At 52.0% G+C, this 16,364-nt stretch overlaps 1 protein-coding gene across 2 annotated transcripts; it reads left to right on the top strand.

Moving 5' to 3' along the window:
• The first annotated feature begins 2,891 nt into the window (after positions 1-2,891).
• YBX1 (Y-box binding protein 1) lies at positions 2,892-16,044 on the top strand. 2 transcript variants are annotated; one of them, XM_076072922.1, is made up of 11 exons: positions 2,892-3,244; positions 7,039-7,102; positions 10,531-10,564; positions 11,337-11,426; positions 11,876-11,989; positions 12,624-12,665; positions 13,378-13,457; positions 13,885-14,164; positions 14,864-14,961; positions 14,998-15,077; positions 15,539-16,044. In XM_076072922.1, exons 1-10 carry the CDS (start codon positions 3,082-3,084, stop codon positions 15,044-15,046), a joined length of 1,014 nt encoding a protein of 337 aa, XP_075929037.1. In that variant the 5' UTR covers positions 2,892-3,081; the 3' UTR covers positions 15,047-15,077; positions 15,539-16,044. The 2 variants fall into 2 exon arrangements, with proteins under 2 accessions (XP_075929037.1, XP_032823980.2); XM_032968089.2 differs by having other exon boundaries at positions 14,864-15,077.
• Positions 16,045-16,364: the final 320 nt, after the last annotated feature.

Below are 16,364 nucleotides of genomic sequence, written 5' to 3' on the forward strand. Positions count from 1 at the left end.
ATCACCTCATTATCGAGCCTCCCCACTAATTAATTAACAAACATTTCTAGCGACGTATAATTCATTGGCAGTGGTGCACAATCATTAACAAGATGGAAAAAAAACCCTAAAAGTATTTGTCAATAACACTATTTTTTATTTATTTAAAGCTTTCGTGACTGCAGGGATTCATATTCTTGGTTCTTTCGGTAAAGTCACGGAGAGAAACAATATATCATTAGCGACGTTTTACGGGAAATATCGCCTTCCTTGGAACGCGTAAACAGATAGGCTGGAGAGACAGAGTGGCTAAGGTTTGGAGACTGCCTAGGAACGCCATGGGGCCTAATTAAAATAAAAGAAATACAAACTTTTCTGATGACCAGTTTTTAAACGGGCATGTGAATGAGATTGAGATCCAGACAAACCACTGATTATCAGAAAACATTGAAAAAAACGTAATTCTCATTTGGTTTTAGGTAGTCTCCAACTCTTATTATCCACCCCATTAAATTATCTACAGATATTGTTTTGAGACCTATCAGTTTTGCCAAGAAATATAAAAATATGAAAATATATATACAGTATGTAGAATTGTTTTAAAAGTGAGGCACATTTAACGGGTGTGACTTAATAGCCGTAACAGAAAAAAACACTCGCAACTGACGGAAGAACGGAAACAAAGTTTGTAATCAACACTTAATTACACATTCGTGGTTCTTTCGGTAAAGTCACGTAGAAGGGAAGCAATAAAATAATAAAAATATAAAACAATAAAATTCTCACGACGTTTCGACTGCAACACAAGCAATCATTATCAGGTGTGAAAACCACAGCAAGAAATTTTGAAAGAAGTGGCGGTTTTTTTAACGTTAGCACCACGGAGAGCGATTTGGCAGTTATTCAGATGGACATGTCTCGGACCGCATTCGTGAACACAAAGCAGACCTAAAACACGGTAGGACCAACACCTCGACCGTGGCAGATCACTGTTATAATTCAGTGGGCTCACATGACATTGACTTCTCCAAGACAGAGGTTCTTTGCAAGCCATCTGGCTACCATGAGAGATTCGTTCATGAGGCTATCCACATATACAAACACAGAGACAATTTCAACCGAGAAGATGGATTCTGGCTTAGCAATCATTGGAAGGATTTGATAAACCATTTTGGGTCTTAATTGATTGTTCACGCTTACGGTGGCTTTCAGACAGCATACATTAATTTTCGTCTCCCCCCTCCTCTTTTCCGAACATAGATTGACTCGTCCATCTGAAACTGCCAAATCGCTCTCCGTTGTGCTAACGTTAAAAAAACGCCACTTTTTTCAAATTTTCTTGCTGTGGTTTTCACACTTGATGATTGCTTGTGTTGCAGTCGAAACGTAGTGAGAAGTTTATTGTTTCATATTTTTATTATTTTATTGTTTCCCCTTCTACGTGACTTTACCGAAAGTACCATGAATATTTTTTAAGCGGTCGAGGGATGATCGTTGATTTATGACGTAATCGCGTAACTCCATCCGTCATTTTAAAGCTATCAGCCGTTGGGAGTTCCGTGGCGTCATCGCGCCGTTTCGGTTTGATACGTGACGTCATCACGCCGGAATACGTTCAAGTGTTGGGAATCGTGTGACGTCACCGCGCTTGTACGCAAACGCCCCTGAACATCATCGCGTTCCCCCCCCCTCACCACCCCAAACGGATGCTACTACCGTGACGTCATTACGTCAAAGGCGTGTCGCGACTTTGATGTGATGCCTTCCGCACGCGAGGGATTCAGGGGCCAACCATTGGGTACGTACGCATGGGGGGTGGGGGTGGGTTAACCCAAATGCGTACGCGTGCGTATGGGGGGGGGGGGGTCTACCTACAATGTACGCAGAGGAAACGAGGGGGGGTGTGAAGCCTCGAAAATACTTTGTCTACGTTGGCCTTCAAATGAGCCACAGTTCAGTTTACTCTTTGGTTCTTTCGGTAAAATGACGTAGAAAGAGAAAATAATAAATTAAATAGCAGCGTACGACGTTTCGATTGCTACACAAGCACTCATCATCAGGAGGTACAAATGACAAGAGAAAATAAAACCCTAGGAAACTTAGAAATATAAAAAGCAACACAACAGTCAACGCCCTACCTGGTTGATTGACGTTTTTGTCCAAAGATTTTACTAAATCTTAAGAGAGAGAGATAAAAACAGAGCAGGAGAAACGCTTGCTGTGCTTCAGCCTGACATTGTGCGTGTTGAAACGAAACTCCTATTAACACGTAAAACCCGTTCGCGACTGGGTTCAGTCGGCGTTTGAACCTAGCGGACACTAGACAAACGTTCTAAAGGTACGCGACTTAATTCTTTAACGCAAGCCCGGCGGTGTGCTGTTTACTAAAAAAACAAACACCCTTGAGCAACACCAATTTAGAACATTTTTAAAGCAGCCTGCCTCAGCAGCAGACCATGCCTTTCCCACCTGATGACGGACGCTTGTTTGTGCGCCCGAAACGTCGTTAATTATTTTATACCTACGTTTACTTTACCGAAATAACCAAAAGAGTACGTTCATATTATTAATCCTTGATCGTTTCTTGCGTGGATTAAATATCGGTCGATCTATAGGATTCGGGGCGGGGGGGGGGGTTTGCTACCTAATGGATGGCCCCGAATCGGTTGACGCCCGGCAGACGTAATCACGTGACATCATCACGTCGAGGCGTGCCGGACGTCATTTGGTTAAAGGGGAGCGTCATGACATCATCGCGTCGAGGCGTATCCCGGTGGGGGTGGGGCGTAAAGGGGGTGGAGCCTGGGGGGCGGGGGAAACGTAAAAGTCCCCAACAACCCCGCGCCACGATTGGTCCGCCGTCTCCGCCGACGTCATCCCCCGCCCTCCCCGCCCCATTAGAGCGTCGCGCGAAGGGGGCGGTGACGTCACCGCGCCGGCCCTACTCAAGGGGGCGAAGCGGTGTCCACCATCTTTCCGGCCAGAGAGAGCGCGCGCGCGCGTGAGGAGAGGAGAGAAGCAGAAGCCAACGGGGGGGTCTGAGGGAGCCGCGGCCAACGCGAAGCGAAACCACCGGAAACGGCAGCTACAAGAACAGCCATCATGAGCGACGCCGAAATCGTCACCGAGGCCCTCGCCGCCGTCGCCGCCGTCGTCGACGCCGTGAACGACGCCGCCGAGAACGACTCCGCCGTCAACGACGACGACGCCGCCGCGAACGACGCCGAAGAGACGCAGCCGCAGAAGCCCGAGAAGAAAGTGATCGGTGAGGAGGAGGGGGGGGGAGGGGGTGGGAGGGTGGGGGGAAGGTGGGGGGAAGGCGCGCGCGCGAGCTCCAACCGCCACAGCGCGAGACCGTAGTTGGTATTGTGACGTCACGGGCGAGGCCAACTTCCGAAGGGGTTAGGGGAGGGAGGTTTAGAATGTGGGGTTTGGGGGGGGGGGGGTTCTTTTACAATTCAAATGTTTGCCGAACTTTTACAAGTTAAAATTTGTGTTATGTTTAATGGCGGAGGGTTGGGTTTATCGAGTGCGTAGAATGTTTACTGATGGTGCCTTGGCCGCCCGACTCGCACCCCTCACACCCCCCGCACCTTTTGGTCGCGCCCGTCCGCTTCCTCGTCGCTTACGAGTTAATCGTACTGTTGTACAGTAGAGCACTGTACATAGCGCGTGAGCACATGGTGACCCTTGGTTCGAGTCCCCGCCACGGTGTCCGCTCGCGGCCTTTACCCCGCGCTGTTGTTGAGAGAGAACTTTTGGTCGCGCCCGTCCGCTTCCTCGTCGCTTACGAGTTAATCGTGCTGTTGTACAGTACAGCACTGTACATAGCGCGTGAGCACATGGCGGCCCTGGTTGTGAGTCCCTGCCACGCTGTCCGCTTCCGGCCTATTAACGCCCTTCTATTTAACAAACACGCTGCCTTCTTTTATTTTATTGTTTCCCTTCTACGCGGTGACTTTACCGAAAGAACCAAGACTATGAATGCCTGCAGTCACAAAAGCTTTGGATCAAAATTTACGCTGCCTTATTATTAACCACGGTTAGCCTCGGTGTGGGGGGGGGGGGTTATTACACAATGAGTAGCAATTTTATGTAAAATGTAACCGCAGTGAATGTGCGATACCGCGGCCTTAAATCACCTGGAATGTTAACGCCGCTTGCTCACCCGCTGCCTCGCGAATCGGGAATTTTATTTAGCCGAAACCTGGGCTTGGTTTAAGTGCCGCGTTAGTTTCGCCCTCATACTTTCGCAAGAGCGTGTCGTTTCAATAAATACGAGCGGTTGAATAATTGGAAAGCAGCGACGAGAGGGGTGACGCAGAGAGATTGGAGCGGTGAATTCGGCTCGAGCGGGGGTAGGCCTTCAGCCAGCAGTGAATTGAACTTTGGTGATGATGATGATGAATTCGCAACACCGCTGGATCCGAAATCGTCGGAGGTTTAAGATTTTTGACCGGGGGTCCCCTTTTTGGTCAATCCATCGCTGGAATGGAGGCCTCAAACTACGCTGGCCGACCAGCTGCTTGGTTTGGATTAAAGTCGGCAGTAGCTTTGGACAACTATTTGAGTTTGATGTTACTGGTCCCCGTCATACGAATGTGTAATTTCTATTAACACGGGCTTTGTAAAAGGTAGTTATGTCGAAAGTTAACTTTGTTTTTAAGGAATTGCTGAGCACCCGGCATACGAACGTGGAGTTTTCGCAACGCGCCGCTGAATACAGAAGCTGCTCCTTTACAGGGAATGAGGAGTGTCTGAATCCCTGCCATGTGACCGTGGAGTTTTCACTTCGAACGGAAAAGAGAATGTGTTGAGTAATAACAATTTAATTTGTAATTTACAGCAAATTTGCATACCAGTCAACCCATAAGGTTTACCCTTTATTCTTGTATAGGGAAATTGAGTTTTCAGGGCCATACGTTGTACAGCCGTTTCAATATGGGCAAAAAAACACTTGTCTATTTTTTATTTTTCCCTTGTGATGGGACTTTTATAAAAGGGCACGGGGTGACCAATAAGGTCTGAATAGGGGTTGACAGGTGCGAATTTGTCAATCCGTTGCCGGATGAAGGCCTCCGCGGATTGGTTGACTATGCCATACTTCACCACGCTGGTTTATATGAAGGGGAGATTGGGTGGGCCAGGTCCCCGAGGGTTTAGATCTGTCACGAGCCACTCTGATGTTAGCTGCGGCTGGAATCTGACTCGGGGCACATTGCTCAATTCTTAGCAACAGCAGCAACAACAACTCGCAGTTGTATTTCACTGGGAACATAAACTTCTCGAAGCCCTGCTAATGTTGATTAATCGCTTGGTTACATGTCCCTACGTTAACTTGTGGTAAGTGACTGATGTTTTCAAAGCTAAGGGATTGAGATACTCTTATTGTTAAAACATCAGAATATCAACAGGCCAATGTACAGCATCACCTTCATGAATGTAAAATGTAAGACAAGCCACAGTAGTGCGCCGATGATGACCACAGGCAACCCCAAGCTCGTGGGATATTCGCACAACCATGTTGTGTACACGTCTCCAGGACGTCGTGGGTCGGTGACAATTGTGGCTGTTGAAACGACAGTAACGCAATTGTCAATGTTGATAGGCAACAATGCAGCGCTGACATCTAATTCCTGTTGACCTCGGTTCTGATGTCTACAAGGGAGAAAAAAATGGATGTCTTTTTTTTGCAGCGCGTCTTCCCGTTCATTTGGCCGATGGCTACGATTGTCCTGAGGCCACTGTGACCCACGCGCAGGGCCATCCCTAGGGTACACGGGGAATCTGGGTGACTGCCCCGGGCCCCCCACTTTGGGGGGGGGGGTGGGAACCCCTCCGTCCCTTGCGTTTCGACGGCACAGTGTTGGATGTAATACGTCAATGGACGGCCCCTGCCCATTGGGTCGCAAATGTGTGGGCGATGCTGTTCAAGAGGAAGCGATGCACACGCCATTGTACATGGGGAGGAGGAGCACGTGGGCGTGAAGAGTACAAAATAAGAGCGTGACGATGGAGAAAAACAGTTGGGTTGGGCTCTTCTTGTGTGCCATGGTAATCCAGCTGGGTGCTGCCTAGGTCAAATTATTGGCCTTGTTTTTCAACTAATCCTATCATCGTCGTCGTCTCTCTGGGGTAGATAAAAATGAGTTGATGCCACGTTGTGAGTACGGCAGAGTGCAGTGGTTGGCGCACCCGTGCTCTGTACCCGGCTTGCAGAGTTGGATTCCTGCCCGTGGTTAACATCGGTGGCAAGTCCTATCCGGAACCGGTCCTCCCTTTACAAACATGCTGTGATTGATGATCTGCAAGGGTTTAGGGCTTGGTTTTATAATGTATCAAGGTTAGGAAAATGGTAATTCATAATCAAAATGCCATTTATGGCACCTACCAGTGAACTCTCTGAAGCTAAAAGTTTCATTGCATGGGATGACGCTGGTCCAATTTGTTGTCTCCACGTACTTTTATATTCCTTTAGTCACATCCGCTACCCTTACATGGAGATGCACTGACGTGCATATACACCCATTCTCTTGCATAATCCATAAGCTTGCATCACAAGTTCTAAGCTCAAAGTCCTGTCAGCACGTGGTGGGGGGGGGGGAGGAGGTCTGCTGCCTGGCTTTTAATTCTCCACGTGCTTCTCTACTCTGCCTCTTGTCTCTCTTAACAACCAGCCGTCTAATGTCGTTCCACCGCGTCCTTCCTTCCCGCCTTCGTTCTCCCGTTTGCTCCTCCTGTGGTGGAATGGGCAGGCAGGCAGTGGCGTCGTCGCCCTTCGAATCGGCGTTGTCTCTGTCGCTTCTCGACGCGCGCTCGCGACGTCGCAGTCCTCTGAGCCTCCCTTTTGCCATCGGGTAGAATCTCAACCCTCCTTGCCCACCAGAGAGAGGGAGAGAGAGACATTCCGCTGGCAATCGAAACGAGGAAGTTCCCACCTCTTGTCATTTGCATTGAAGGCGAAGTCCGTTGGAATGTGTTTCGTAGGGGGTGGTGTGGGTGAGTGGTAGCAGTTGTCGCCCTCCCCGTCTGACGTTCTGATGGTTTTTATTTTTGCAGCCACCAAGGTGCTCGGAACGGTGAAGTGGTTCAACGTGAAGAACGGCTATGGCTTCATCAACAGGTGAGACACCGCCACCAGACAAGACGTTTTGGAGGGGGCCGTGTAGCTCAGGGGGTGCTTGTAATGTCCGTGTCTGAGATCTGTAGCTCGAGGGGGGTGCTCATAATGGTCGTGTCAGAGATCCGTAGCTCGTATGGAGCACTCAAAATGGTCGTGTCAGAGATCCGTAGCTCAGGGGTGGATGGTCATAATGGTCGTGTCAGAGATCCGTAGCCTGGGGGGGGAACGCTCCAATGGCTGGGTCAGAGATCCGTAGCTTGGGGGTGGATGGTCATAACGGCCGTGTTAGAGATCCTTAGCCCGGAGGCTGGGCGCTCCAATGGCCGTGTCAGAGATCCGTAGCTCGGGGGGAGCGCTCATAATGGTCGTGTCTGAAATCCGTAGCTTGGGGGGAGCGCTCATAATGGTCGTGTCTGAGATCCGTAGCTTGGGGGGAGCGCTCATAATGGTCGTGTCTGAGATCCGTAGCTTGGGGGTGGATGATCATAACGGCCGTGTTAGAGATCCTTAGCCCGGAGGGTGGGTGCTCCAATGGCCGTGTCAGAGATCCGTAGCTCGGGGGGGAGCGCTCATAATGGTCGTGTCTGAGATCCGTAGCTTGGGGGGAGCGCTCATAATGGTCGTGTCTGAGATCCGTAGCTTGGGGGGAGCGCTCATAATGGCCGTGTCTGAGATCCGTAGCTTGGGGGGAGCGCTCATAATGGTCGTGTCTGAGATCCGTAGCTTGGGGGGAGCGCTCATAATGGTCGTGTCTGTGATCCGTCGCACGGGGGGGCGCTCCTAATGGTCGTGTCTGAGATCCGTAGCTCAAGGGTGGGGGGGGGTGGGAGCGCTCATAATGGTCGTGTCAGAGATCGTGAGTCGGTTTCTGCCGAGTTACAGCGTTTTTTTAATCTTGCTTTAAGTCGCCCTGTGATGAAACCGGAATTTCCGGTATACTAAGTTGTGGGGGCTTGATCCAGTGCGTCCCCAATGACAGCACAAAAAAATCGTTAATATATTATGTTTTTTTCACTTTATTGGGCTCATTCGTTCTTTTTAACACATAGGTTTTCGCGACCAATATTATTCATAATAAAGGTTTTTGGGTTAGATCGCGTTATTTATAAATGTGTCGTAACCCTCTACCACCGACACGGCTAATCAGTAAAAAATTGTCACGTTGACAAAAGACAAATGGTTCACTACTTTAGCCTACCGGTGTGTTGAAGAGTGAATCCACAACATTTACAATTTTTGAGTACGACGTTTTGCTGGTTATTACATCCAGCTGGAATGGTTCTGGCAAATTGCCCGATGATCCTTTTTTACTGATTGGCCGTGTCGGGTGGTGGAGGGTTACGACACATCCATAAATAACGCGATCTAACCCAAAAACGTTTATTATGAATCATTCGTTCTCCTGAGTTTCGGTTTTACTTGAGACAAACATTGTATGCTACTCGTAATTGGGAGTTATAATGAAATCGCTTTCAGAATTAGTTTGGCGATGTCATCTTCCAGGGCTGGTCTGGGATGAGGCAGTCCATTCCCTGCTGTCAGAATTCTAAATATACCTTTCTTGGCCTCGTGATACAGTGCCAAAAAAAATTAGTTGGGGAGGGAAATTAATCCAAGTGTCTAAAAAGGGACCTATTCGGTACACGATCCCTGAATATGATACAGGAAAAATCTATGATGGCGGCGGTAGTCTGGGACACTCTTGAGTTACTTTCCCGACGGAGTCTCAAGTAAATGGTTGAACGGCGATGTCGCTTGGATTCCTAGGCGGTGGGGGGCGGGGGTATGCGCCCCCACACTCTCTTTATCGCTCCCTCGTTAAAACCACAAGTTCACGTTGCCCAAGAGCTATTTGAACTTGTTGAGCAGCGTGGACGAAAGCCGCGTGGCCACGGGGTGGTGTTGGGGTGTGTCAAATGAAGTGGGTGGCAAAATGCGAGTGAAGCAGTAAGCCAGAGGCTTTCCCCTAAGCGGTGTCCTCACGTTGCCCGACACGCATTTGAGACGTCGTTATTAAAGTCGATAACAAGAAAAAAATGCCAACAGTGCAACTTTCAGATGTCCTTTTGTTCAGTAGCTGTCCCCACGAACGATGCATTTTTAAGAGTAGGCGGCAAAAACCATGCGGCGCGGGTATTCTCGCCGCGTGGTTTTGCCTCCCCGTAGCGGCCACGCACGATTGAGCGTCGCGTCTCTCCAGCTTCCCCCACGCGCCACTAAACCCCGCCGGCTTCGTCGTGGATTGAAACTGAACTATCCATGCGTTTTTTTTTTTGGGTTAGATCGCGTAAATGTGTCGTTAAACCCGCCACCACCCGACGCAACCAATTAGTAAGGTCTGTCACGTAAACAGAACGTGGCAAATCGTTACTAGTACAGCACACCGTTGTGTTGGAGACTAAATCCACAACATTTACAATTCGGGTCAGACGTTTTGGCAGTAATTACAACTTGCATCAATAGGCGACAGCCAGATCACATTAGGCGAAAGCCTGATGTAATAACCGGCAACAAATCGCACTCTAATTGTAATTGTTGAGGATTCACTCTCCTACACATACGAAAGCCTACGTGTTAAACTGAACGTAAACTAACTGAACTATTTTATATTTTTACCAGGTAAGGCCCCACTGAGCTGTTTAGCTTTTTTTTTCCAGAAGTGATCTGGCCACAGATAGCTCAACAAAGTGGTTTATCATCACGCAGGAAATTTATAGCAGCTGAATACTCTAAACACGTGATGTTGATTATAAATGTGGAGGGGGAAAAACTAGAAGGCCCGGAGAAAAATTCACACGACCACGGGGAGGGAGACACCGCAAACTCCAAATATACAGCGGGCGTCAGGTTTCGGATCAAACCCACGACCTCCTGTATATCAGGCGAGGTAGTTAACATCTCTACGGGGAGAGTGAGAGACACGCAAACTCCAAATATACAGCAGGCGTCAGGGATAGGTTAGGCCCACTGAGCTATTTTATATTTTTTCAGAAGCGATCTAGCCATAAATGATAGCTCAACGAAGTGGCTTATCATTGCGTGGAAATTTCTAGCAGCCAAATACTCCTTACGCATGTTTCTAAAATGTGGAGGGAAAAACCGGAGGACCCGGAGAAAAATCCATGCTACCACGGGGAGAAGACGCAAACCCCAAATATACGGGCGTCAGGATCGGGATCGAACCCACGACTACCTGTAGACCGGGCGAGGTATTTGACATCTCGCCACCGTGCAGGCCCCCCCAAGGCCTGTAAACCGCACTCGGATTAGGAAAAACTCGCGTGCTTAAAATTAACGCGTGGCTACGGTTGTTTAAAATAACACGAGACGGAACCGAATGCCGTTTGTGAAAACGTGTTTATCGGTGTGAAAATAAATGTAATAATTGTACATTTCTCTCTCTCCCGCCCCTCGCCTCGTGCTCCCAGGAACGACACCAAGGAAGATGTGTTCATCCATCAGGTGAGCTGCTGCTGCTGTTGTTGTGATGGCGTTGTAATTGTTGTTGTTTGTGAGATGTGGCAGTAGCAGGGGGTTTGTTTGTCTTAATTCATAGCAACGATCGATTATCAAAGTCGCCTTCTTCAACGAAACTTCACTCGTCTCGGGCAACGTAAACAAGTTACACGTCCGCACAATACAGGCCATTTGTGCTTTTGGCTCGTTCCAATAGAAAGTAGAAGGTTGATTCTTTATTCGAGGAGGAGTGAGACTGAGGGAGGGTTAGAGTCGGGGGCAGTAACTGTACAGGGTAGGCGTGTTGGGGATTGTGGGGTTCCGAACCCTCGGGATTTTATTTTCAGCTCGCAACGGACAAAAGGTGGAAGACCAGACCGATAGATGGATGGATACAGATGGATAGACAGACGGATGTATGGCTAGAGACGTTGGAAATGCCAACGGACGAATGGACGGATGAATGGAAAGGCAGACGATTCAATGGACAGATGGATGGATACAGATGGGATAGACAGACGGATGTATGGCTACGGACGTTGGAAATGCCAACGGATGAATGGAAAGGCAGACGATTCAATGGACAGATGGATGGATACACACACATGAATGCAAGGATAGACATGCGAATAGATGGACGTTATAGATTGAGGGTTCGACAAATAGATAGATGGGCCAAATGAATAGACAGTCGAAAGGATAAACCAATTTACGGGCTGACAAACGAACAATCCTAATCTCCTCCGCCCCGCCACCTGCGCGTTTTGTTCATCGGCAGACGGCGATCAAGAAGAACAACCCAAGGAAATACCTGCGCAGCGTGGGTGACGGGGAGACGGTGGAGTTCGACGTGGTCGAGGGGGAGAAGGTACGGACGGCAGCAAAGCTGGCGAGCACCCCCTCGACAGAGAGAGATTGGACTGCGTGCGTCTGTGGGTGACGGTGCGAGTCTGTGTCGGCGTGCGTCTGCCGGTGCATGTATCAGTTTGCCAGTGTGTGTGTGTGTGTGCATCTTGCGTTTATCACGAAATGTATTTTTGTTCGTGCACCACGTGTGTAATTTTATACGTGTAAAATGTGTGTTTTATTTATCAGTGGTATACCTATTAGTATCTCCTGAAGAGCAGGTTGCCGACATGAGCATCGGTGTATCTTTGTGTCGGTACGCATGTCAGAGCGCACGGTACTACCGCGTGCGCTTGCGCGCAAGGCCGCATACAATCGCGCGCCGCTACTCCTCCACAAACACCAAAGCGGCTCTCCCTCCCTGCTCGTCCCTCCCCCCCCCCACCCCCCCACCCCCCACGTGCCGTGCAGGGAGCGGAGGCGGCGAACGTGACGGGCCCCGACGGCGCGGCCGTGCAGGGCAGTCGCTACGCGGCCGACCGGGGCCGCTACCGTCGTTCTTACCCACAGAGACGGCGCCCCAACGTGAGTCCAGATGTGCACCCCCCCCCCCCCCCCCCACCCTAAACCGCGTTGGCTAGGAGATGTTAACTACCTCGCCTGGTGTACAGGAGGTCGTGGGTTCGATCCCGACCCTGACGCCTGCTGTATTCCCGCTCATGGCTAACGCCAGTGACGATTATCTGAACCGGTCCTGGGCCTCCCGTGGGTCGACTCGGGCTCAAATGAGTACCTGGTGCGGTGCGAAAAGATCGCCACTGGGGAGACAAAGGCGGCCGGGCGTGGTGCTGGCCACCCGCCCCCTCGTGCGCCATGCCGGTTTTCATAGGTGCTCGCTGACAGCACTTGTCTCAAAAGTCTGTTAAGGCTATACGTGGGATCTTTGCCGTTGTGTGTGCGAGATTTTTATTTATCATTCGTGACGTTCGTTGAGCCAGGACCACCTCCAGTCGAGTAATTAGCGGTCGAAATTTTCTAATCCAGACCGCGACTCCGTCACACATTGTCCTCTCCACCTCTTGCGAGCGTCTCGCCACTGGACCTTTAATATTCGCTGTGAAGCGGGGGGCAGCGCCTAGCACGTGCAAGGTGAACACACGCCGCAGCGCGTTAACCCCACCGTGTGTGTTCGTCTTGTTCTTCTGGCTCCCTAACACAGAACCAGGAGGGCGGGGAGAATGGAGAAGGGGGAGACGCTGCGGTAAGAAACCCACCCCCACTCTGACTCCCCTCCCGCTCCCCCTCCCCTCCTTCCCTCATCCACTCGGTTACCCCATTATTGTTGTCCCCCCCCCCCCCCCCGCGCACCTCCGATTAGCACGGTTGGCTACGTACGGTGCGGAAGAAGTTCTACGTACGTGCATGACTTGTCCCCGCTTTGTGTCTACAAACGTACACGCGCAATCAAAGCCACCGTTTGCCGCGAAGCGACGGTGACCACAGTGCTTTGTGCCAGGCTCGGTGCGCTTTGAGGCCGTGTGAGGGTGCTGAGGTTTCGCCTGTAGCTCACGGGACAGACCCCCCCCCCCCCCCCCCCTCCCTCCCCGACTTGCACGCACGCAAGGCTAACGATGGTTGGTCTTGAGCGGGGATCGAACTCGGCTCGCCAGGTTTGTAGCGCGGCGCGCTAACCGCGACACTGCCGCTCCCCCCCGCGCACGCGGTCGCACACGTCAGGGCGGGGGGGGGGGGTGGTGCGTGCTCGGACACGCGTGTGTACGTAGAACTCTCTTGCTCGGTCGATGCTGCGTGCCGGGAGAAGTGGCTGCGTGTGTGTGAGAGAGAGAGCTCCACGGGAGCTCCGGCGGCTGAAGGCTCCATTCTCTGTCTCTGCTGCCGCCGCTGCTGCTGCCGCCGCCGCTGCCGCCGCCGCCGCTGCCGCTGCTGCCGCCGCCGGGCTCTCGTCGCCGCAGGCCGTTGAGGAGGAGGCAGGAGCAGCGCCGGCGACGAACCGGCGCCCTCTCCAGGGACAGTTCCGCCAGCCGTACCAACGGTCAGTGCCGATGTCCAGCACGCGCGCGTGTCCTGCGCGTCCACGCCAGTGGCTTAACACCCAGTGGCTATTGTCTGGACCGGTCCTGGGCCTCCTCTAGGTCGACTCGGCCTAAAATTAGTCGCTGGCGCGGTGTGCAAAACATCAGCACTGGGGAGACGAAGGCGGCCGGGCGTGGTGCTGGCCGCCCACGCCTCTCGTGCCGTTCGGGCCTTCGTAGGTGCTGCTCGCTTACAGCGCTTGCCCCGACAGCCTGATAAGCCTATACGGTAGGATCTTTGTCTCTGTGGTGTATAGGGGGAGCGGTCGTGTAGCGATTGGCACGCTGCGCTACGAACCCCCGCGGCTCTAGGTTTTGACTCCCGAATCCGGTAATTTATACCGGCGCCACTTGTCGTCCCCCCCCCCGCCTCGCTCGCTGCACCAGCGGTGGGTACCGCCCGCGCCCCCGCGCTCCGCAGCCGCAGCAGCAGCAGCAGCAGGCAGAGGGGGAGGAGGCCGGCGGAGAGGACAAGGAGAACCAGGCCCAGCAGCGGCGCCCCGGCGGCGGGTACCGGCGGCCGTACTACCACCAGTACCGTCGCACGCAGCAACCACGCCGCCCGGCACAGCCCAAACAGCAGCAGGAGGGGGCGGCGGCCGAGGGGGCGGCGGCCGAGGGAGCGACGGAGGCGGTGACGACTGCGACGGAGGACTCCAGCAACAAGGTGGGTTTTGCGTGGCTGCTTCTCTGGCACGCTCAGAGTGAGGGTAGGGGGGGGGGGGCTGGACAAAGTCTCCGAGCGAGGGCTCTCGAAGAGAAGGCTGGGTTTTAGCAACGTCTTGGAATAACAACATCGGCGTGAGAATGGGAGTCCTTGAGACTTGGCAATTAAATTTGAGAGTTGAAATTGACCGTTTTATTTGCCGGGCAAAGCCCACAACTTGCTGCGTACCAGGCGACGGAGTTGACATCTCCCCCACCTTGGCACCCTGTACGAGTGGAGTCGAGACACGCGGCTGGGTTCCAGTGTCATGGCCCAGCGGGTTAATGGTGGTGAAATGTTAACTACCTTGCCTGGTATGCAAGAGGACCTGGGTCCGATATCCATGTCCACCCTGACGCCTGCTTTATATTTGGATTCTGTGCGTCTCTCTCCCAGTGGTCATGTGGATTTTTCTCCGGGTCCTCCAGTTTTTCCCCTCCACATTGAGAATCGACAACATCGCGCGCTCGTAAATTTCCACGTGATAAGCCCCACTTCGTTGAGCTATCATTTGTGATGGCCGGGTCGCGTCTGAAACAGAGCCGTGTCGTTGAGTGGAGGCTTACCTGTAAACATAAAAAAATATATTTACTGTATTTTTTTAATGATGGGCGAGCTGACAATCTTCCTCTCCCATTGTCTGTCTCGCCTCTGTCTTAGGGCTCGGATGAAGCCCCCACCTCTGCCTCCACCCCGGCCCCCGTCTCTGCCCCTGCCTCTGCCCCGGCCTCCGCCCCCGCCCCCGCCTCCGCCCCCGCCTCCGCCCCCGCCTCCGCCCCCGCCTCCGCCCCCACCTCCGCCCCGGCCCCCGTCGTGGCTGCCGAGGCGATTACTGAGGAGTGAAACCAACCAAGAGAGCCCCTCCCTCATCCAGGTACAACTTGCATAGCTCCTGCAGCAGCTTCTACAACTGCTATAGCTACTACAGGCAGCTACTACAGGCAGCTACTACAGGCAGCTACTACAGGCAGCTACTACAGGCAGCTACTACAGGCAGCTACTACAGGCAGCTACTACAGGCAGCTACTACAGGCAGCTACTACAGGCAGCTACTACAGGCAGCTACTACAGGCAGCTACTACAGGCAGCCGCCATTCACCACCGAGTGGCGGTGATGACCCCCACGGCGCTTGTGCCAGGCTGCGTGCACTTTTGAGGCCTTGGGGTTAATTGTGGTGCGTTACGGGGTTGAGTGAGATGACTGGCAGATTCCGCAACATGTGCCGACTCGCTAAGTATTCACCACACTTACGACGACGTTGCCCGTGACAACGGGCGAAGGCGAGGAAGGAGGAGGAGGATGAACCGCGTTGTGGTGGGGCGTTGTCGTTGCAGGCGTTTGCCGGATGAGCGATCCACCCGAGAGAAGTAAGATCGCAGAGGAGACCGGCCGGGCTCGTCCTTGTGCACACGTGTCTTGACACTGCAAACGCGACGTTTCAAAATCCCCTTTTTTCTTTTTTTTTTTACAAAGAGCCAAGTACCCCCCCCCCCCCATCACCTCTCCACCCCCCCCCCTCCTCTCCGGATCTCCTCTCCCTCCTCCTACTGACATTCTCAAAATCACTCTTTCCCCCCCCCCCCACCACCATCTCTTAACCGAATTTCATGGTCAATTTGCCAGCAGGTTTGTTTTGTTATATAAATAAATGAGTGAAACATGCTCAGGCGCTGAGATTTATTTTTTATTTTTATTCAACCTGTTCCGTGTTGGTACCGTACATTTTTTTCTTCGCTTCCCCCCCCCCCCAACGATGTCCTGTGTTTTATTAAACAACGCGTTGGTTTTGTCAACACTTGTGGCAACAAAGACGGTTAATAAATTGATTGCCATCAACGTATCCCGCTTTTGCCGTTTGATCTGTGTGGCAACTTGGCACGCGCTTCGAGGACGATGGAAATGAGCGAGCCACTTGGTGTGCCGCGGTGGCTCGGAGATGTTAACTACCTTGCCCTGGTATACAGGAGGTCATGGGTTCGATCCTGGCCCTGACGCCCATATATTTGGAGTTTGCGTGTCCTCCCTGTGGTCGCGTGGATTTTTCTCCGGGTATTCCGGTTTTTCCCTCCACATTTTTTTGAAACATGCTTATCGAGTATTTGGCTGCTATCTCTTCTGAAAGAGAGCTACGTAGCTCAGTGGGCCTTCCCTGTGGATTGT

Source organism: Petromyzon marinus, chromosome 39 (assembly GCF_048934315.1).
Source record: "Petromyzon marinus isolate PM22_M1 ecotype Great Lakes invasive population chromosome 39, UKy_Petmar_22M1.pri1.0, whole genome shotgun sequence".
Classification (NCBI taxonomy): Eukaryota; Metazoa; Chordata; class Hyperoartia; order Petromyzontiformes; family Petromyzontidae; genus Petromyzon; species Petromyzon marinus.